Raw genomic sequence first — 22,878 nt, 5'->3', positions numbered from 1 at the left:
GCCTAAGGGACTGGAAAACCGCTGTTCAAAAAAGAAATCGATGAGCATGAAGAAAACTCTGAACCTTCCCGCTAGAGTTTAAGGTAAAGAAAACATCATTGCAAAAGGAGATTTTTTTGAAAAGCTTTTCGTCAGATAATGAATACATTTTTAAGAGCTAAAGTCAGTGGAAGCATGTAGGAAATAGCTTGTAGCATGTTACATAACAGAAGTATTGAAAGATCCGTCGGAGCTTGTGTCCCCCCCCCTCCGTCAAGTTCACACTTGAAAATCTGTCTGAAATTACAGAATGTACTTCTCCCTTATGCTACAGTCACACGATCAGCATTTTGTTTTCACTTATAAGTTGTGTGTGTGTGTGTGTGTGTGTGTGTGTGTGTGTATGAAAGTCCATTGAAGTGTAAAGTCTGACTCTCCCGTTAGACGGGCCCAAACAAAATAGAGCAGTGAGAAGTAGGAAAAAGTAATTAAAAAAAATCCTGACCCTTCGCTTTGGTCCGTTAGCTTACTTTGCTGACAACTTTTAAAATGCACATGTAGTTGCTTACTGGGAAGAAGAGATGGGGTAGGTCATGTGTAATCACAGGGATAAAATAGGAGATTCACCTGCTAGTCCCATGCTCCTTTTCAAAGATGAGGACTGGGATTTGTCCCTCTTGGATTGTGTGATACAGTAGGGGACTTCCGTTTTCCCTGCAAAGGAAGCCAGTTAGTAGTCCTTCTGTAGGCTGCTTTTCCAGTTGGATGGGAAAAACCTGGAGGTCTTTGGACCTCAAGTCCCTTAGGGACTTGATCTTTGTCTTGATCACTCAGGAGAGTAGATTCATAAACTAGGAGGAGAAAACCTGTTTTTTTTTTTCCTGAACCAGATTCTTAGAAAGAATAAAAGTCTGCCAGGTAGCAATCTGTGTTCCTGAAAAACAACCTCTATATTCACATTATTGGGGCATTTATTGTTGCAACTGGGACTTATTTGCTTGGGTTTAAATATTAACCTATTATTCGGATACGATTTTCAATTTATCAATCCAAATATATTCTTTCATTTAAGAAGTATTTATTCAGGACCTTCTGTGCTACACTATAGGAGAATATATTTAAAAAGAGAGTGATCCTGTTATCAAGGAACTTAACAAATCTGAGTTCAGAGGGTGATTCAGGGGTGAGGGAGAAGATGTTGGTTTTTGTCAACACTTACTGAGCGCTTTCTATGAGTGAGGCCCTGTCCAGAGTTTTTGCATTCATGAACTCTTTGAATCTTCAGAAACTCCATGAAATAGGTCCCATTTTTATTATCATTTTACCAATGCAGAAGCTGAGACACAAAGTTGGGAAAGCTGCCTGAGGTCAGACATCTAGTAAGTGGTAAAATCATGCCACAAACTCAGGCAAGCTAACCACAATATTATAGTATGTCTCAAGTTGGGCAGAACACACCCACATACATCATGAATAATAACAAATAACTAATAGTCACTAACAGTACTAGGGCAGTAAAATGACGAATGGGGAGATCATCCTGGGTTGGTGTGGTCAAGGAAGCCTTCATGATACGAAACCAATATTAGATCTAAACAAACAATATCATCTATATCGTCTTGTTAGAGATGTCCATTAGCCTATGGAAGGCTCTGAGAAGGATGCAGAAGAGAAACCTGTGTGTTTAAGCCATTGTTCCTCAAACTTCAGGGGCTCTGAAAACTTCTTTTTTCCAGGTAATGCTTAAACAACTTTCGGCACACAGATTTTTTTAAAAAGGATTATTGATTTATGTATTTGAGAAAGAGAGAGAATGAGAGAGAGCGAGAGCATGAGGATGAGCAGGGGGAGGAGCAGAGGGAGAGGGAGAAGCAGACCGCAGAGCCTGACATGGGGCTTGATCTCCCTGAGATCATGACTTGAGCCGAAATCAAGAGTCAGATGCATAACCGACTGAGCCACCCAGGTACCCTTTTAAGGCTTTTTATTAAAGCAATTTTGAAAATGTTAGTTTAGAGGAACAGAATCTGTTTTAGGGCATTTATTTATAGAGGCTATAACTGACTTCCCTGCCTCTGCTGTCCATAGTCAGAAAGGATCTGATGAAGTTGCAAGGGGAAGGGCCACTGGAAACTTCTATAGGTAAGATTTATAGGATATGAGTGGAATTCATGAAAACTTGACAAGTTTTCAAGTTTTGTTTGCTAACTAATCCTTTCTAGCCAGGATTGTATTGTCATCAATTCTAGGAAGGGCTTAGATTAAACAGATGGTCGTCTCTGGCTGGGCTGAGTATTTACTTTATAATCAGAAACGTTCTTTATATTCCCTGGCCTTATCAGGGTATCCTTAGTGCCCCAAGAAAGCTGTCTTCTTTTATAATCATTTTTACAATAGTTTGTCCATATTTTATAAGGATTATTTCGTGGTTGGCCTGGTCACCTATAGATATAATCATGCCTCAATGTCTATTAATGGTTCTTGTGTTTTCTTTTGCACAAAAACTGTACAGCCTGGAGAAAGCAAAAGATATATCCCACCTCTCACTTTGTAGATTTGTTTTAAATGATGTAGAAATTTACATTTTTTTGAGCATCCTTTATTAGAAACCATGCTGTATGTTTTTTTTTTTAAAGATTTTATTTATTTATTTGACAGAGAGAGAGACAGCAAGAGCAGGAACACAAGCAGGGGGAGTGGGAGAGGGAGAAGCAGGCTCTCTGCGGAGCAGGGAGCCTGATGCGGGCTCGATCCCAGGACCCTGGCATCATGACCTGAGCTGAAGGCAGACGCTTAACGACTGAGCCACCCAGGCGCCCCATGCTGTTTGTTTTATATATGTTTTCTAATTTTGACATCACAACCACCCCAGAAGGTAGGTGTTACTCTCATTTTACACGTAGGAAATGGAGGCTCAGAAAGATCAAATTATCTGCCTGGAGTTAAGCAGCAAGTGATAACAAGGGATTTGAATTCTGGTCTGTTGACCCCAAGCCCACACTTTTAAAACACTATGCATTGCTTCCTTAAAAGGGGAAAAAAATTACTAAAGATTAAATCTTGCAATACTAGAATTTAAAACATTTCAGGCAATTGAATCAAAGCTACATCATTGCTTGGGTGACTGAGACAAGGCAATAATGCATCTTCAAATCCTATCAGCTAAAATTGAAAATTTTTCTAATAATCTCTTTGGCTTAGTTGGAAAAAAAAATCCCATTGTGGACTGTTCTGTAGCTAAAAGCTCCCTGTGTAGTCATTACTCACATGTCCACTACATTGTCATGGAGGCAGGACTGAGTCTTCTCCCTTCTCTGACGGGTGTTCCTTGAGAAGTGCCTCTGCTTTTGGTCCTGCTCTAGGACAGGTGGTGAGCACTGGCTGAGAATATGTGTGCAAATGTGAGTGCTGGGCAGCTGGGAGGCACCAACCTGTGCCCCCGGGGGAGCCTGTGAAAGACCAGCAAGCCTTTCGGGGCCTGTCTCAGAGGAACAGAACCATTACCAGCCAGAATTAGGGTTTTGGGGGCATAGATACAAGGGAGATAAATGATTCTTATTTTGTTTTCAGGAGCTGTTTTTATATTCCAAGTATCTAGTGCAACCTCTGGCACATGGTAGATCCTCAATCAATATTTGTGGAATCGAAATTCAATTGCTCACATAGGCTTGACTTATTTCACAATGTCTCAGCTAGTTTCCCGGGGACATTTGAAAATCATGTCTGACTGTTACTTGGAAAACCACTGGGGTTTCAATTTTGATTTTGATTTTATATTATCAAATAGCCACACATGAAAAAGTGGCTTTGTATTCAGACACAAGGAAGCAAGAAGGGATCAGTGAGATTCTGAATCCAATGTTAATAAAAAGGGGCATGAAGAGACTATGTAGATACAAGGTTGTTCCTGGGAAACAAGAGTGGTGGTTTTTTTTTCTCCTCTATTACCAGATAGGTTTAGGAGACTCAGTTGTCCTGCCTGAACTGCTCTATTGTTCTTGATGGTTTCCAGTCCTGAAATCTGCAAGACCATATTTTTCACAGGTACTTATTGAATGAAGTTGGCTTTGTCTTTACAACCTAATCCACTGTACCTCATTCTCACTCATATATGAGTTTGAAAAATGTGAAACAGAAAAATATCAGGACTCAGAGGAAGTGTAGAGTTGAATGGTGGGAGAAAGAGAGCCCTCTTTCCCTAACTTGGGATTAACTAGCAAGTGAGGCCTTCATGGACAGGGCTGTTCCTGCAGCCCCAAGTAGAATGAGTCACATGGAGACCATGTCTGTATCTGTGCATTTTTCCCTTGACAGTTTCCTCTCCTGAGCAGTGGGCCTTTTTTGTTGAATCTGATTGGTTCGCTGGTAACATGTTACCGGGTGAGAATCAGTATATTTTCATACTTTGATGTTTTTAAGAAATTATCTTTATTTTCAGTTGTTTATCGAGACATGCCAATGGATATTTAGGCCACATTTTGAGCAAAACTCACAAGTTTTTTTTTTTCTGTCCAAATCTCACATGTGTACACAAAACAACACAATTTTAAGGGTTTGCTTAAAAGAACAAAGCATAAGAAATACAGTGAGACACAAGCTCAGAGCCAAATTCAAATCAGTGAGCAGATCTGATTCAACATGAGAAAAGATTACAAAACAAGTCTGTGTTTTGTAGGAAGCACTATCTGAAGACAGTGTTGCTGGACATGCTCCAAATGCCTTTGTTGGGAAGCCTTAAGCAGGTGGAAACAGAGCGGGATTTTTCCTCAGCCTAGAGGAGTTTTGGGTAGATCAGGGCTTCAAGAATGTGTTTCTGACTATTCACGGATGCTGTTAAAGGAGAAGCAGGCTTTGACGATCAGGCCTGGCAGTGATATATATTTTCTCTCTCTTCATTTGATCTGAACTCTATTTTGCTTACTAAAAATAGCCCTTTGATTCCTTTCTTCTCAAGTAATGACAGAATTAAACTTGGTAAGTCAACTATTGGTGGTCCATGGGTCAGGAGGAGACTATAAAGATAAAACCCATGGATGATCCAACAGCTGTGTCTTAACTAGCAACTGAGCTCCTCTATTGAAAGGAAGCCACTAGTAGGCAGGGAAAAAAAAGTTTTCACATTCTCTCTTTCTTTTTTTTTTTTTTTGCCAAAAAGCAAAGAACTCAAGAAAACTCCAGATGGTTGAAAGGACAAAAATGCATCTAGTTTATGCATCGTGTCTCTTTTTACTTCAAATTTTGATTGTACTAGTAGCTGCTTCATAGTTGGGTATTTGGTGGTTTTCTTTGTGAGCTCTTCTTCAAGACCTAATTGTAACATAGACTTTTGGCCTACGAACTTGGAACTACTAAAAATGCCTCCAATCTTACTTATTTAAGTTACAATATAAATATAATTTAAACAAAGTCCATTTGTTAAACCCGAGGCAGAGGCCCCATTCACTAAAATAGCATCTTCCCTTTTCTCCACTGTATCGTCCTTGACAATTGCTTTCCTTCATTTGATCTCATGAACGTTAAACACAGACCACTCAAACGCTCTTCTCTGCATCATCAGACCAAAGCAAGAGAGATTTGGAAGCAGGAATACATTCAACATTTTCTCTTTTGGGGCCTCACCAAGCTGAGAGCTTCAGAGGATTAAAGCAATAAAGAATCATGTGTCAGTTCATAGTTATTACAGAGAGAAAAAAGTTAGAGTTAAGATTTCACAACTTCTCTCTTACCCATATCAACAATTTCAACTTATCAGCCACCTATTTCATGAGGTTTTCACACTTACTCTAGTACCATCTGACAATCTCTCCTACTTTAATGAAAATATAACCAACTTTCCAAAATTTCCCCTAAACCTTCACTCGGCAAACCTTAGTCTCTCTACAGAAACTTATTATAAACCCGTCAAGTTTCTAACATTTAATTTGTACGTTAGGAAGGGAGAAAACCCACAAGAGTTGCATGTAGAAAACGAGAGTTCGGTGTCAGTTTGTCAGCTTGCGAAAAGCTCGATAGTGGCAGAAATGATCAGATTATCATTCCGCCACTACAATGTTATTTAAGGTAAGAAGAAAGGGACATGACAATTTTCATGTAACATTACTTATGCTAGAACTTTTAAGGAAAAGGTCGAATGCATGGAGTTTAGTCACTAGAGAAGGATGCTATAACAAACTGATTTTCCGACCAAGAGTCTGCAGAAAAAATGGCAACCAGATTCCAAGGTGACTCTGTTAGCTAGAACCATAACAAACCACGATGACCTGCCAGGAAGGTAAATTCGGTCGAAAAACTGAAATGTTTTCTTGACTTAAATAATGTTAACTTCAGCTAAATAACTGAGTAGTTGTTCACACGAAATTAAGGAAAAAGAAAAATCCAGTTACTATTAATGCCAAAGAAATGCACGCCAACCATAAACCAAAGGTGCTTTGGTACTGTAGCCATAACAGACAAATGTGTGGTGGGAGAGCAGGGAGTTCCCTGATGGGTAGATGACAGGATCATAGGAGGTTTGTGAGACCTGCCGCGTCTCCTGCGAGGTTGACACACCGCCACGGTCCAAGACAAGAGTCACATAAACACGAGCTTATCAGCTGGCTTGTTAAAACTGAGTGTGCAACATCGCCGCTGAGTTGAAAAGTGACTTCGGGCTTGTTGAAAGGTCTCATTAATCTGAGGAAACGATGCTTGGTGCCATAGATGAAACACTATGGTCCCAAGCGGAATGCGTGTGAAGTTTCCAGAATATTTCCTCAAAGACTTTAGTCAGTTTTGGTTTGTGACCTTAGCTGGAAAGCGCAAAGACGGGCATGGGAAGGCAGTTCAGAAGGATATCTGTGAGGATTTAAGTCGGGCAGCTTTCAGAAGATGAAAGATGTTTAAAGTTAAGGCCTTTATCTGCAAACAATAGTATATTAATAAACTCTATACCAGATTTACAAACGCATTCTCTTGTATTAAAACTAACAGTATTCTGTTCACAGTGCCATTGTTTATACAGGTAGCAATCCCATAATACTCATGTATTTTGGCATGGGAATCAGTAGCGCTGGGTATTTACAGAAAATGTACACGTGTGCATATAAACATGTCACGGAATCTGAGTTATTGATAAAAGACAGATCGGCTAATGGTGCAAAGGAATGAACTGTACAGCACCTTCCCCTCGGATCGGATAGGAAACGTGGTTTCTTAAATTGAGCAGACGCCAAATCTCTGACCCAAAGTGGCATCAAGTCAGTAACAAAACAATGAACCCCCTGTTCAAGTTTGGGTACACTGAGTAATCTTAGTCCCAAGTTTTAGATCCATTGTCTAGTGCATAAAATAGAAAAGTTAAAAAGATCTATTATTATTTTTATAATAATAATTATTATTAAAATAGAAGGTCCTTTCTCATGTTCTCATTTGTGCTCTGGCACCTAAGACCCATCTCCTGGGAGTTCCGAGTATGCTGGTGTTTTTGTCATGCAGATCAGCAGTCAGATGGCAAATGCTAAAAACGCTCTAGACTTAGCCACTGTCGCCTGTCACAGTGTGACCCAGGGCCCGAGGGGGACATGGCAGGAGCACCTCTTTCTTACTCCCCGGTCTTCTCGTTGAGGGGCGAACCTGCCTCACCCCACCCCCCAGAATCGGCTCCCACGTTCCTGAATGGAGTTGCTTATTTCGGCAGCGAATGCTGAAGTGACGGATGGCTTCTGTACACTTGGAAAAAGGAGAGGAGGCAGGTGAGTAGGAGGAGGGTGGCCTTGCAGAGAGCCCCAGGGACGACACCCAGCACGTGGCTGGGCTGGTCGCCGAGACACCCCCCCCCCCGCCCGCCCAGAGCTGCCACCCTCTCAGGAGGCCTCTGCTTGAGGAGGTTCTCCTTCGGTCTGTGTGGAGCAGGGGCAGTGGGGCTGGGACTACGGGGCGTCGCCTTCGGTCCCAGTCTGCTCCTGGTTCTCAGTCCCTGGGCCTGTGTGCTCCGCGCTGCTGCTTCGGTGCTGCTTGGGCAACAGGCTCTTCCACTGGGCTTTGTTGTGGGAGAGATGGCGTAGCATGCTCTCAGATAGGGCGCTGTGGCCTGTGAAACGGGCCCACTCCCGGAAAAGTGGCTCCACGATGTAGGTCATGAAACCTAGAATAGGCAAGGCCAAGTTCAGCCCCGTGAAGGCGATACAACCCCCGCCTTCCTCCCTCCCAGACCCAGGTGGGACCCTGCTCTGTGCCCAACCCAGAGATACAGAGGCAAAAGATGACTCGCTCCCCAACCCTTCGGTTTAGGAGCACCAGGTGTGTCACCTTGGGCTTGTTTCTTAACCCCTTGGGCCTCAGTTTCCTCATTTGTAAAAAGGAGCTAGGAAGAGTCCCAAAGCCATAGGGTTGTTAGGACAATGAGATGACTTGAGGCAGGTGAAATGCTCAGAAAGCTCCTGGCACCTAGTAAACCTTCAAATACATGTTGGCTGTTATTATTTGCTGAGGGAGAAAGACATTCGAACAGAAAGCTAGGAAAAAGTCTGTGTGGGAGCTGAGGTGGCGGTGGGGGAGGGGAGGAGAGGGTGAATGATGTCAGGAAGGGGCACATCGTTGTTTAGACCCATATGGAGAATTCATATGTTTATCCTGTAGGATATTTTTTCAAGAGTATTGATCCATGGCTTTGTCTTACTCTCAATTATGTTAAGGACCTAAATGTAGGTCAAGTTCACTCATCTTCAATATGGATTTTTACCGGCATAAAATCCCTATGTTAATGACCAGATAAGATTGGTTGATATTAGATATGTCTGTTCTCTTAATTAGTTTAGACTCCTTGCGTTCTAATCATATTTCAATGTTAGGGTGCTTTCCATATTAAATATGATTTATTAAAGCCAAGATGACTTTCAGTCTAGGCTGGGATGATTGGAATCATCACAAACTTGGACATACTTAGGTTTTATTGAAATGTAGGTGTGGGGAGAAAAGGCAAGTGTTTTTTCAGCATAACGAATTTTCCACCAACTGACGACACTTTATGTTTACAAGGCTGTGAATTATAAGGCTTGATCTGATTATCTTTTTATTGAACAAACAGCAGATGCTTGGCCTTTGAGGATGCTACAGAGATGGAAAAAGGATGCAGGAATGCAAAATGTTATTTCACATTTCTGCATTATCTCATCATATGTGAAATATGATTTAAGTATTATGAGATCATTTTAGCTCACCCAAACCTAAGGAGGAAATTTTAAGCCAACGATAAGGTTATATAGGGAGTCAGCAAGTAAGGATTTCCTTGAATTTTCTTGTTTGCTATTCCCGAATTTTCTTTACTACCTCCATAACCTCCATATCTAATTTCTAATATCCTTCACCGTAAGAGGGATTTGATATTAGAAAGACAGTTCACAAAATTATACTATTCTCAAGTTTAAAGTGTAAATATTTATCAAGTTTACCTTAATATAAAAAAGGTACAAATCCAACATTCAAAAATCTGGTACTTAAAAATCAACTCATTTTCTTCCTGACGTTACTAGGGGATTATCCCTCCGTATTTCTACTTGTCCGATATAAAGACCTCTCATAGTAGATTAGGAAAGGCCCATTTTGAAGTCTGAATAGACACCAGGAGGTACTTTTTCCAAATGAAAGTGTCTTCTTCGTGATCACATTTGGGAAACTGTTCCGTCCGTTCCCAGTGCATTGTGTCAAGCTCTCTCTTCTATGCAAGCGGACCATGGACTGACTGCCTGGATTTTGTCCTCCTGCAGGGCTGGGGCTGGGGGAAGGGAGACATGGTGGCCTCAGAGCAAACAGGGATTGAAGGCAAGCCTCTTTCTCCTCCTTCTACAGCTTTCACCAATTAGAGATTCATTCCATCTAATACCTTCTTTCTAAAATGCAGAATTTGGTGGAGAGAGGGAAAGGGATTTTATTTTATTTTTATTTTTTAAAGATTTTATTTATTTATTTATTTGACAGCGAGAGGGGGAACACAAGCAGGGGGAGTGGGAGAGGGAGAAGCAGGCTCCCTGCTGAGCAGGGAGCCCAATGCGGGGCTCGATCCCAGCACCCTGGGATCCTGACCTGAGCCGAAGACAGACGCTTAACGATTGAGCCACCCAGGAGCTCGGGAAAGGGATTTTAAATCCCACTTCCACTTGGGTGAAAGTGAATGACTTAAACAGAAAATCAGATCTAAACCTGAGATGGCACGTGGGGAAATTCTCACTGTGGATTGGGACAGGAAAAGGAGAGGGGACAGTTTCAGCCCCAGGAGAATCAGGGCAGAGGAAATAGCTGCTTTACTTAAGACCGGCTGGCAAAATCCTCGTCTGGGAGGCTGAAGCCTGCAGCTCCCATCAGACGCTGTCTATCTTTGGATTTTTCCAGTTTAGCCTGATCTACCCCTTCACGCCACACCTCCTAACCCTGACCTTACAGAGCCCAGAGATGTGGAACAGAGACTCAGAAAGATTTATGTACGAAGGGTTGTTTTATCATCACCTTCTATCTCTCTTTATTATTGGTGTGCTGGTGTAGCATCCCTGAGACTTTCCTATTCACTCAATCCCCACCCCATTTTAAAAACAGGTATCTATGGTAACCACATTTTCCTGTGCTGAAAACCAGGACATATGATCTGACAAAATAAATGTGTTCTTATAACAACAACAGGGTAGAATCTCTAAAATCAAGTCTCTCTTGCAAATCCAGGTTGTGTGCTTCACAATGTGAATGCTTTTCACAAAAAGTCTTTAACAGGAGCCTGGCAAATTTCTTTCTAACCAGAGCTTAACAAATAGGGCCCCAGGGTTGGGATTTTGGTCAGGGTCTATTCCTTTTAAATCGTATCTGCAGAACCTCCATAACTAAAGCAACCTGAGAGGGGGGATTGGCTCCAAGGACACTAAGTCTGAGTTTCTGTTGATGTTTCTCCCCTCCCCACACTGTCGCAGGGATTCTGTAGCTATGTCATCACCCTGGATTCTTCCTGGTTGTTTTTTTAAATTTAATTATTATTTTTTTTATAACACTCCCACCTTTTCCTTTTTTGGGTGGAAGAATCAGTTTAATTGTAAAAACAACCTAACAATACTAAGGGCAATTTGGAAAAAAATGGATCACCAATAATTCCATAATTTCTACATATCTATTTCAATATTTGCATATGTTATTCAAATCTTTGTAACTAGATTAATTTTGTTTCTATTTCCTGAGGATGACTATGACTCTTTTGTGGATTAGATTTGACTCCTAGTGATTATAGGCATACTATTATTTGACTAACTTGCTCTGGTTTTCTTAATTTTCAGCTTATTTTTTTCTGATGCCCCATTCCCTCCCAAGTAGGGGCTTTAAACCTTGAGCCTTGCAGAGGGCTGCACCCTGTGAATGCATTAAGCTCTCTGAGGTCTGTGGGAGCTGGTACATGTCAGGGCTAGTTTATGAATAAGAGAGTTTAACTTTTTTTTTTTTTTAAAGATTTTATTTATTTATTTGACAGAGAGAGACACAGCAAGAGAGGGAACACAAGCAGGGGGAGTGGGAGAGGGAGAAGCAGGTTACCCGCTGAGCAGGGAGCCCGATGTGGGGCTCGATTCCAGGACCCCGGGATCATGACCTGAGCCGAAGGCAGACGCTTAACGACTGAGCCACCCAGGAGCCCGAGAATTTAACTTCTAAGTTTGGTTTAACTGGAAGGAACTGCAAGGATGAAGGACTTGCCTTAAATGTAAATGGAATTGGTAGAGTGTTTTAAGAACTGATAGAAATTCTTACTGGATCAAAAATAATTTCCTATTTGCCTGAAATTTCCACCATTTGATTTGTTTAATGATTTTATGCATAACAAAGTAATAATTATTTTAGATGCATTAGCATCACAGTTGAAGAGTTTACTGCAATTGATTCTTGAGAATAAGACTGAAAATAATTTTGAAGTGGAGAGTAGAGAAGCATGGGACCCCACGCCACAAGCAATAACACGGTTTGCAGAGGATGGGCCCTTGGGATTACGTTGGGGATGAAGGGCAGTGGGGCAGATTGGAAAGGTCCTCAAGGTTGATTATGCTGACTTCCTACTTATCAAGTTCTAAACAGTGTGAACTAATCTGTTCTTCAGCAGCCAATAGTTGGTTCTCATGACTTTCCTTCTACTCGATTTGGTTTTGATTTGATTCTGAACTACAAAGTTAATAGAGGCTAGTTAAGGGTCTGACACAAAGCCTTTACTCCATTTTTTGTAGTTTCTCAGTTGGAAATTACCCAGTAGTTCAGTCATGATTAGAGGGTTTATTTGGACTCAGCCATTCATTAAACCTCCAGTTTGGATTTTTCAAAGGCTGCGTGGAGATTTTCTTTTCTTTGTGACTCTGGCAGAGGTACCAAAAGTATTTATTTAAAATTAAAACTGAAAAAAAATTAGAACTGAATTCAACTCACCAATTTGTATGCTAGGGATCGAATCTTTCTGTTGATTACAAAGCGGACTGATTTCCAGTTCAAATTTCTGTTCAAGGTCACCTAAGAAGAAAGAAGAAGAAACATTGGTAATCTAGAATTTGTAAAAATAAGTGTTGTTAGCTTTAGTGATCTAGTTCAAAGAAGTTATTCTGGGAATTAACGTTTGCTGCCTGTTACCATTAGGAACTCCCTAGCACCCGCTTGCTTGCTCTGGTAGCTTCTGAAAATTTAAAATATCAGTGTCAAGGACCATTTACAATAGACTCATTGTAAATAGGTATGCTCTGGGGCTAGAATAAACTTTTGACCAAGATCTATAAAAACAAGGATACAAGTAATGAGCAATTTCCTTCATGAAACAGAAGTTCTGGCTTTAAGTTACAGGTTAAGAGAACAGATTTTGTGCTCCCCCAGCCTTTCCCCCTGCCTGAGCCTAGTCTGATTTCCTCTGAACAACCAGGAATAGTGAGTAGGCAGGAAATGGGTGGGGGTGAGGGACTAGAAAATCTCACTTGAGGAACATCTCCGTCTATAGCTACAATATTAAGCAGAAATAAAGATTATCACCTTTAATCAGACTCAGTGTCACCTTGAGTAACTAAAGTTTAAAAAAGTATAAAATTCAGAAAAATACTTCTTTTCAATGCCTTTGCCAGCTAGAAGACCAAAGGTGAAATGTACCATGTAAAGCTTTATCAGAATACTTTATCAATCCTTTGGGGGCTGAAAGATTATGGGTAAATTTTGTGTTGGGAAAAACAGTCTGGTTAATCAGTAGAGGAGCTGGTCCTCGGAAGCATTAGCTGAGTTCACAGTTGCGAATGTACACCTCTAAACGAGAGGAGATCTAAATACAACATTTATATCGTGCTTAGTGTGTGCCAGGGACTATTCTAAGCATTTTACATATGTTAATTAATTTCATCCTCATAACAACTTCATTGTAGTACCCATACTACAGATGAAGAAACTGAGATGAAGGGAAGTATTTTGACCCAAGTTGTCACATTACTAGTAAAGGGGAGAGCCTAGATTCCAACCTAAAAGTCTGGCTCCAAAGTGTCTGCACTTAACAGCTGAGCTAGAACCTAAGAGATGCCACACCTCTGTCATTTGTTTTAAGCCTGTAGCGATGCTTCCCGTGGTCCCTTGGGCCCTGGTTATTCTCAAGACTGAGGTAAGGAAATCAGTCTGGCTTAACCTGAGGAGCCCAGGGAAGCCAGACGATAATAGCCTCCTGAGGATAGGGCATGATGCCATTTAATATTAAAATGAGTTTGGGGCGCCTGGGTGGCTCAGTCGTCATTAAGCGTCTGCCTTCGGCTCAGGTCATGATCCCGGGGTCCTGGGATGGAGCCCCGCATCGGGCTCTCTGCTCAGCGGGAAGCCTGCTTCTCCCTCTCCCACTCCCCCTGCTTGTGTTCCTGCTCTCACTGTCTCTCTCTGTCAAATAAATAAATAAAATCTTAAAAAAATAAAAAAAAATGAGTTCTAATATTAAAATGAGTTCTATTCCTTCCTTCCATAATTCTATTCATCGTGATTTTTCAGTCAGGCTTGACACTTGGGAGGAATCATCTTTGATTTCTCCCTTCCCTTCACCCTCCATATTGAGGCATCAAATCCTGTTTATTCCTCTTTTGGGATATCTTTTTTCCCCTTTTCACACTCTGCCTGACTCTATTCTAGCTTATTAATAACTCACTTTTAGTGTTTGCTTCTTAGCTAGTTTTCTTCCTTCAGTATTTCTTCTACTTTGAATATATGTGTTGCCTCAATTGTACTTTCTAAGATGACTCTCATTGTCATGTTCTCTACTTGAGCCTGGTTAGTGTACAAATCCACAAATCCCCACATTCTTGCTTTCTATGGGTCCGGGTTGCTATATGAAGCAGGTCCCCATTTCAATACCTTTGTCCATGTCTATCCCTCCCTAGGCAGACCAACAGCATCCAACAGGACTCTTGGCAATGATAGAAATGTACTCAGCACTGCCCAACATAGGGGCTTTTTGCAATATGATCAATAAAACTGAGGAACTAAAATTTGAATTTAATTAAATTTAATTATTTTAAATTTAACTAGTCACATATGCTTCATGGCTCTCCTATTGGAAAATACAGGACACTGACTGCACATCCTCCAACACATCCAGTTCAGAGTCTATGTCCTCAGTACCAATCTTCTCCTGTGACCTCCACTGAGAGGTCATCCAGTTAGATCAGTTATTCATTCAACATAGACTTATAAAGAGCTGTACATTTCAGATTCTCTGTTAATCACTGTAGAGAATACAAAGAGGAAAGTTGCATCATTTTGCTCCTACAGGAAATTTACTGCATAGTATCTTGAGGTTATGAACCATTAAACTATACTTCTTTGTATCCTTCACGACTCCTCCGTGGGGCTTTGTACATAGGGAAATTAACAGTTGTGCTTAGGTTTAGACAAAGCTGGAAGCAGATGTTCAATAGAAACTCTTGGGAATCTCAGCTGATTGAGAAGATATCAATCGGTGGTTATAACAGGACAGAGATTCTACGTCCTTAAAACATGGAGAAGAGGGAGTTGAATGATGTTCAGAATCCTAATTTCTGTTCTCAGAATTTAATGCTATTTTCCTAATTCATGGGATGTCATCTTCCTTCCCCCCTAAGTCCTCAACCTTGATTTTAAAAGTTTTCATTTGCTCAGCATCATGAACAATTAAAGATAGTTGGGCTAAGACTATGAGCAGTCTGTGGAAACCCAAATCCTAAACTGAGAGCCAGAATAAGATTGATCAAAATGATACAAATGATGCTTATAGAATTACAAAAATTAATTCCCTAAAGAGGATAGGCGGTTTGGATGACCAGAGAGTCCAGTCTTTCTTTCTCCTTTTAAACAGGTAGAACTTCTGCTTGACCATAATGCTATTAAATTAAAAAGGACCTGACATACCCTCTCTGTGTTCCTTTCTCTGCCAGGAGACACACCAGAGCAAAGTGCATGGAAGCTCACCTTTTGTGGTCAGGGAGTTACACGTGTTCTAGTTTGTTCTATCTTATAACACTGCATGTGCATATATTGTTAGGACAACAACGGGTTTTGGTAAAGAGATCTTATGGATTCCCTTTCTTGGTTGGTCCCATTTACTCCATGTAGTTAATAACTTCAATTCCCCAGCTCCGTGGGCCTTTACTATCTGCACAAGTGACATGGCCCCCTGCCTCAAGTTGTTCATCATCTAAATAGGAGGTAAGATGAGCAAAGGAAAGGGTTAAAGGGCAATCAGTGCCAACAGGAGCAGATGACTGAGTGAAAACCAAGAGGGACAGAGGAGAATCTCTTTTCTGCCCCATCATTTGATTTCCAAGCATGAGGATCTTAGCCCTTCTTTCATATTGCTATTTCAATATTTTCTATATCACAGAGTAAATACTTGTCTGATCTAAGCCTCCTGTTCCAATTTCATCATATTTCCTTTTGTTTTCTCTCGGTAGAGATTTTATATCATAGGCCACAAGAGAACTGATTTTGACTTCTAGCCACTCACACTCAATCGAAGTGAAGTCACACAAGGTTGTGGGCACTCTATGAGCGCATTTCCCCTGAGCGAAAGAGATAGTGAGCAGAGCCTTCTGGCCCCACGTGAACCCAACCCCTTCTGCTTTGTCTTCTGTCTTTGGGACCATCTCAATGACACTGGCACATCTTTTGATGGAAGCTTCTCCAAAAGGCTCACTGTTGCTACTTGACCTCCCCACAGAGCTGGTATGTGGGACACTTCAGGCTTTATTTGTTCTCAGCCTCTCAAACCTGATCCTGTCGCTAACATCAGGGCACTGTTGTGCCTGAACAAACATCCTGAGCACTGAAACCAGGCCTGAAGAAACAAGGTTGTGTTTAAAGGCCGATATCCCACCCAGCGTCAAGATCCTGTTCGCTAATTCATAGCCTTATTTCTGAATGAGGTTAATCTCTTAAAAATTATACCTGAACTTGAGGCCATTTCTCTTCTCCCTGAATATGTTTGAGAGGATGAGCTCAATTCTTGGTCAGCTGTGCTCGGTTTCATTATTAACTTTGTTTAAGGAAGCCAGGGGAAGGAATACAGAAGGAGTCTAAGTCCCTTCAGAGCTGAAAACATTGACCCCAAACGGCATTTCGCCTTTAGGCTGTGTTAAGCTCTTTAAAACGAAGGTCAGAGTAAAAATCAAGCTGTCCCTCACATTCTTATATCCACAGAGGAAAGCCATTAAAAAAATTATATATACATACATATAAATATATATACACACATACATTTATTTCTCACTTTTGCTCATTTTTATTACACCTCTTGACTACCTGTTTTCATAGTAAGACAGTGTTATTTATTTTTAAATTATTTCCAAAAAAGGGCCAGATGGTTTGCAAGAGAGTCAAAAAGAAAGGTTAGGAAAGAGTTGATGAAAGAACAAATGTCATGATAGATTAGCCATTTCCTGTTCGATTAGGATAAACGTCCAACAGGAGGAGGGGCGGGGAAAACTCAGCTGTCAGATCACTACTAACCTTGCCTGTAGAATTCTTCACAGACTCTCTCACTCCATTGCTTGCTCATCTCCCAGATTCTGCAAGGATTGCAAATGTCGGCACACTTCAAGGCAATCTGAGAAATGACGGGGCGGGGAGAGATGGTCGGAGGATGACCCTCAGCAGCAAATGCACCCTACGCCCAAGGGCCCGTCCCGCCCTCCAGGGTGCCTCATGGTCCCGAGTCCGTATTTACAGAGCACCTCTTCAGGAAACAGCCCTTCTTCACCACCACACAAACCCTTCATTCAGAATTCCCACTTTATAGCTTTGAGAAGGAAAGAAGAGCCACCGTCCAAGGACACGGAGCTTTCTGGAGGAGGCTTGGGGTGGGGTGGCCAAAGAAAGCGGGCGGCCTGGCTCCTTCTCCCGCCCCACCCCTTGAGAGCAGGGAAGCCGCAGGGGCCCCAGTCAGGGTTCCAGTGAGATCATCTGGACCTCCCCCTCACAGTGGCCACACTGACACACTCCATGTGTCCCTTCACTTCTGCGTGCGCTCTCGTGCCTGTGTCCGTGTGTCCTAAGCAAGCCCCGACTGCCAGCCAGGGAGCTCGGTCCTATCAAACCTTGGAGCCTGTTGTTTGCAAAGCTCATTTAAGGCTTACCTCACACTGGTCTGGATCTGGGATGCTGACTCTAAGAGGGTTACCTTGAATTCCCAGAAAAGTAGATTCTCTCCCTTAACCACTGCCCGCTGGGATGGGCCCCCGCTAGTGCGCCCTGCCCACCAACGAAGTCTATCTGTTTTGACCCAGTTCCTTGACATCACAGAATCGCTGACCGTGCTGGCGTCTGGGAAAGCCCCGATCATATTAAAGTTACAAATTCGATTGTTGAGGGGGACACCAGTCCAGACGGAGAAGGTGAGGGGCAGAAGTCGCCTCCAGGCTCTGCCCTTTGGGAATTCATTTGCGTTAGCAAGCTTTCCTTTTGAAATGCAAGTGTGCCGGCCAATTCTTTCAGCTACTCCCAACCAAGCTGGAGTCGTGAGCACCAGATACCTTGATCTTTGTGGCACCCGGGGACCGAACACGAGTTTGGAAAGAAAATAAGGACGGAGACCTAGTTCTACAGCTGGGAGGAAGGCATTTCCTCGGAAGGATGGAGTACTGGGGACAGCCACAGAGGGCAGCAGGAAAGCATGGAACAAAACCACTGTCCAGTTCAGTCCACCATGTGCAGCGCCATTTCCCTGGGTAAAGTTGGTCTATCTAGAGGAATCCAGGGTCCATCCATTCAGCCTTTTGTGCCAAAAGGAAAGAAGGAGGACAAGAGAAAATACAAGAAAAGGGCTTTCATTTAGACACCAGCTCAGACCTCCACTCCTGGGGTCCACTCGTCTTCTTGTTCTCATGTCACAAATGGCTTCTTGTCATGGAATGAAGCAGGAAGGGTCGCGCCTGACACAATTTAGTTCATTCAGTTAAACTTAACCTAATTTATTGACTGGTGTCTAAAAATGGTAAGACTAGGTAAACATGTTTGTGAGTGATGAATTTAGGAATAAAAGGAAGTAAAGCAGGGTTTGATGAAACAGGTTTTACGTGAAGGAAGTTTACTTGGTTTTCAATTTTGTTCGTACTACAGTTAATATAATCTAGTTTTGTGTTACAGAAACAGTATTTCTAAATTGTACAGGTATCACAGTGGTCACTTTTACATTGAGCCACAAAACGTGGTAGGTTCTTACCATGTACAATCGTCCCGCAGGGCTACTTTGTGGTTACACAGCTACCGGTCAAGGAAAAGTGAGAGATTATCAACTTAATGACACGAAAACCAGATTTTGCTTGCTTGGAAATCACTTAAAAATTTCATGTGTCTCAGAGCTTTTCATAAGGTCAGTCATTGCTCTAACTTATCCCGTGGGGGATACTCCTTCTCACAGGTGCTAAAGTGACTGATCACATCCCGAAGAAGCATTTTTACTCAGCAAGGATGGCAGCCTTTGGGGTTGTTGTTGTTTACCTGAAGCATAAAATGCCTGTCGTGTACCTCCTCCAGTCTTAAATCTTTATTGTGGAGGTGCGTTTTCAATCTGGTCAGAAATTCATTCTGCCTGTTGATGTCTGTTGCCAAGATCAAGGAGCCCAGCTGCTGTTCAATATCCTGTCTGCATCCACAAGAGGGAAAGAGAAGACACACACACAAAGCAGATCCTTTTGAGGAGGGTGACTGATTCTGCCACCGTCAGGTGGCTTGTAATCTCATTTCTGCCTTTGATTCTGTTTATCACCCAGAGTCCAGTCCCTCTGAGCCCAAGGGGGATTCTCTCACCCACGGACACTTCTGTCTTTGGGCAGGAGGTGTGCTAATAACTGTACAGCGTGACTGAAACCTTGAGTGAACAAAGTTGTGGTAGTTTATACATTCCCATGGTAACCATGGGTCTAAGACCTGAAATCCACTAGAAATGCATGCTTTAAGGGGGACACAAAAAGACTGATAGAATCGCAGGAGTTTGGGTTGTGCTCCAAAAGAGTTGAAACCAGCTCAAACATTCAGATTTGCATGGGGAGAGAAAGGGCATAATGATAGTACTAATAAGGAAGATAATAACAGTGACTATTCTATGGTATGGAAAGATACACCAATGGAACAAAACAGGCCCGGAAAGATACTGGAACTTAAAAAAGAATCATGGGTAGTTAAGACACCATTAAAAACCAGTGGGCAAGCAATATATTAGTCAACAAACGGTATAGGGAAAATGAGATATTTTGGAAAAATAAGCAAATTAGAGCTTTACCTCACACATAGAAGATAATCAACAGAAGAAAAGATCCGTAACTATTTTTAAAAATTCATCTTTAAAAATTCAATATAGGGCAACCCTCTCAGGTCCCCTCCCTCCTTGGGAGCCTTGTATTATCACTTTGCTATTGCTCAATAAACCTTGCTTTGCTGCCCACCACAATAAATAAATAATAACAATTCAATATATTTAGGTTTGTATGTAACATCTGCATTTAGCAGTCTATGTGAAGTTGATGGTCGCTTATGTTTGAACTCATTCTTTACTCCTCTGCCCCCCACCCCCGTCTTTGGTATATGGTGTCAGACTTTATATCCTTTTATTTTGTAGGGTGCAGAGAGCACACAGAGTTGAATGAATAGGTATGAAGTAAATATCTGTCATCCCCAGCCAGGTCGAGAACATGAATACATAGGCAACTGCATACAAGGACTGACTCCTGCACCTGCCCCCATATCCCTTTTCGAATTATTGCATAACAATTATTCTTCCTACAAATGCGATTTATAACCCTGCATCCCACAAAGGCATAACAAACATGGCATTTTTATCTGGAATCCAGAGGGATGAGGAGGCATATCTCAGGAAATGAATATAGCTGAGCAACCAGCAGGATTAAGGCGGGTGAGACAAGTCTGGTCCCGAGTCCTTCCCTTCTTTCTTCCTTTAGTTTTGTTCTTTCCTGTCTGCTCTCTCTCCTTCTCTCCCTTCCCTCCTTTCTTTCTTTAGCTGTCCCTGCCACTTACCCCCTCCCTTCTTCTCCTTCTTACTTGATTTCTTACTCGAGTTTTTAGTTCTTTTGCATTTAGTTCTTTGGATCTTTCCAACTGTTCTAGCAAAAGGCACAGGTTTTTATGCCGTGCGTGATGATTGGTTTTACTTCATTCCAGGAGGTAAAAAGCTATCAGATTTAAAATTCTTTCTGCAAATGCCGCATTCCTCTGGGCGCTAGGGAACGGCACCGGGCAGTAGCACAGGGCCGGGAGGAAACACAGGAGCCCAGAGCACACTGCCTGTTCCACAGAGATGCGGCTCAGTGCTGCACTCTAAGTTATGCAGCCTTCAGAAAGAAGGGTGCAGGGATTTATCTATCTACTCTCCTCTAGCTATCCTGGGCTCTGCGCATTTAATTTAACAGGTCAGAATTAGTGGCAGCCTTGAAAGATGTTACAGCAGTTCTCAGGACCATGTGGAAGATGAGGTACTGGCCTTGGATTTAGTAGGACTTGGCCTAAATACCTGGGCTAACAAACAGTGGACGAGGAAACTGGTATCTCCCTTTCTGTTTCAAATGCAAGAGACATAGGTAAATTAATGGCCAAAAAAACGGCCGGGGCCAATTCAGTTACTTTAACAAAAGACAGTTCAGGAAAGAATTTCTGACTTCTATTTTTGCTAAGACTGGCCATTACAAAACAAACTTTATTGAACTAGTCTTAAATCTAGCTTGAGATCTCCTGTGTTCCTTCTTGATAAATATTTATTATTGGATCTTCGTGGGAGGACAATGTTGCTAACATAAAAGACAGGAACTGGACAAAGCCGAGCATTGATGCTGAAGAGTGTGAAAGCTGAGAGTTGTTTATTATCCTTCTTCCTGATGTTAGGTCATAGACTACGCAAGGGCCTTTCAAAGCTCACGGAGAGACTCGGATTCTGGGTTGCTGTAACTGACACCTGATCGACAACCAAGCGCAGGCAGGAAGCACAGCCGTCTGGCTCCCCGCCATTAACCCTGGGGTCTCCAGCATGCCCTGGAGAAAGCAGCTGATCTCTAAGGTGTGGACATCAGTACGTTTCAGCTCTACACCGCTTACGTCATTTCCTCTGGCAAGTGAGCAAGAAGCCTTGATTCTCGAAGCATGCCGATTGTAGATCGCCAGTGGTGATTCTCCAGCACAGACATATTCTAGAAAGAAAGGAAAAGCTATAAATGAGAGCGACGTCAGAGTCTGATCTTTCACACTGCACACAGTTTCCCTGAGACCAGTATTTTCCCTCCAGCCAGTCTATACCTGGTGACAAAGGGGCAGATGAAAAAGGAAACATGAAATAAAACAACCACAGGCTTATAATGATGGTGGGATAGCGTCGGGGTAGTGGCAGGGCTGGCCCTTGCTGACCCTCCCCTGGTGGGTCATTCTCTCTTGCCCCTGTCTCCATTTTTGGTAGCTCAGTCAGGCAGCACTCAGTGTAGAAGAAAACAAGTGAAGCACGTAAAAATAGGCAGTAATGGATACCATGTGTCTATGCGCATAACATAATCCAAGATTATACTACTCAGCTGGTCAGAGGCAGGCCTCACAACCTCCGATCCACTGCACTGACCATTGCTTCTCCACGCCGATAAGAACCTTCTGTGTCTGGACCAGCCCTGCAGCTGGTGACATATTCAGATTCCTGAGTCCCAGTCAATACAGTTTTGATTTGGTAGGTTTGTGGTGAGTAATTTTCATGTTAACTAGAGCTTGAGAACCACTGCTATGGAAGTGGCTTTATCGATAACCTTCGTGATCAGTGTATTGGCATCTAGCCTTTTAGGGACGAGTTTCAATCCACAGTTGCTTCCTTGTTCAATGATCTTGATATTTCTTCCCTCGTGGGAACCTCTACTATGTTCCATCTCTCCTTTGACCTTATTGTTATCTTAAATAGGCTGCTTGTGTACACATTAGCTAACTGTTTAAATAACGACTATTTCTTACAATCCATTGTGTTTTATGCGAATCAGCAAGCATTATGACCTTGCCACTGACCCGATGCATATAGGATTGGTCCCCAGGAAATATTTTTGCTCTTTTTTTCATTTATTTCATTCTCCATTTTGTTTCAAATGGGGTTATAAACTTACATAAAATACAGGAAGACAGCATTTGTTAAAAATGCTAAGGTATTGTATGACTCTGTGTATATGAGGTACCCAGAAGAGTCAAATTCATAGAGACAGAAAGAAGAGTGGTTGCCAGGGGCTGCGGGAATAGGTAGTTATTATGTAATGAGTACAGAGTTTCAGTTTTTGCAAGATGAAAAGAGTTCTAGAGATGGATGGCGGTGATGTACTTAATACCATTGAATTGTACATTTAAAAATGGTTGATATGGTGAACTTTATATCATATTCACTTTTCCACAGTTTGAACATAAATC

General features: G+C 42.1%; 1 protein-coding gene across 5 annotated transcripts in view; it reads right to left on the bottom strand.

Annotated features, from left to right (window-relative positions):
- Positions 1-5,106: 5,106 nt before the first annotated feature.
- Positions 5,107-22,878, bottom strand: part of PDE7B (phosphodiesterase 7B) — a 314,673-nt gene continuing 296,901 nt past the window's right edge. For all 5 annotated transcript variants that reach the window (XM_025865829.2, XM_025865819.2, XM_073893971.1 and 2 more), the window contains 5 exons: positions 21,550-21,641; positions 18,946-19,090; positions 16,957-17,053; positions 12,397-12,477; positions 5,107-8,101 (listed from right to left, as the gene is read on the bottom strand). In XM_025865829.2, coding sequence (XP_025721614.1) covers positions 7,887-8,101; positions 12,397-12,477; positions 16,957-17,053; positions 18,946-19,090; positions 21,550-21,641 — 630 coding nt within the window. In that variant the 3' untranslated portion in view covers positions 5,107-7,886. The remainder of the gene's footprint in view (positions 8,102-12,396; positions 12,478-16,956; positions 17,054-18,945; positions 19,091-21,549; positions 21,642-22,878) is intronic.

The sequence above is a fragment of the Callorhinus ursinus genome, unplaced genomic scaffold (assembly GCF_003265705.2).
Source record: "Callorhinus ursinus isolate GAN/ISIS: 27379988/994484 unplaced genomic scaffold, GSC_fseal_2.0 scaffold6, whole genome shotgun sequence".
In the NCBI taxonomy this organism is placed as follows: Eukaryota; Metazoa; Chordata; class Mammalia; order Carnivora; family Otariidae; genus Callorhinus; species Callorhinus ursinus.
Note: the sequence above shows the minus strand (reverse complement) of the source record. Positions and strands in the feature narration are given on the sequence as shown.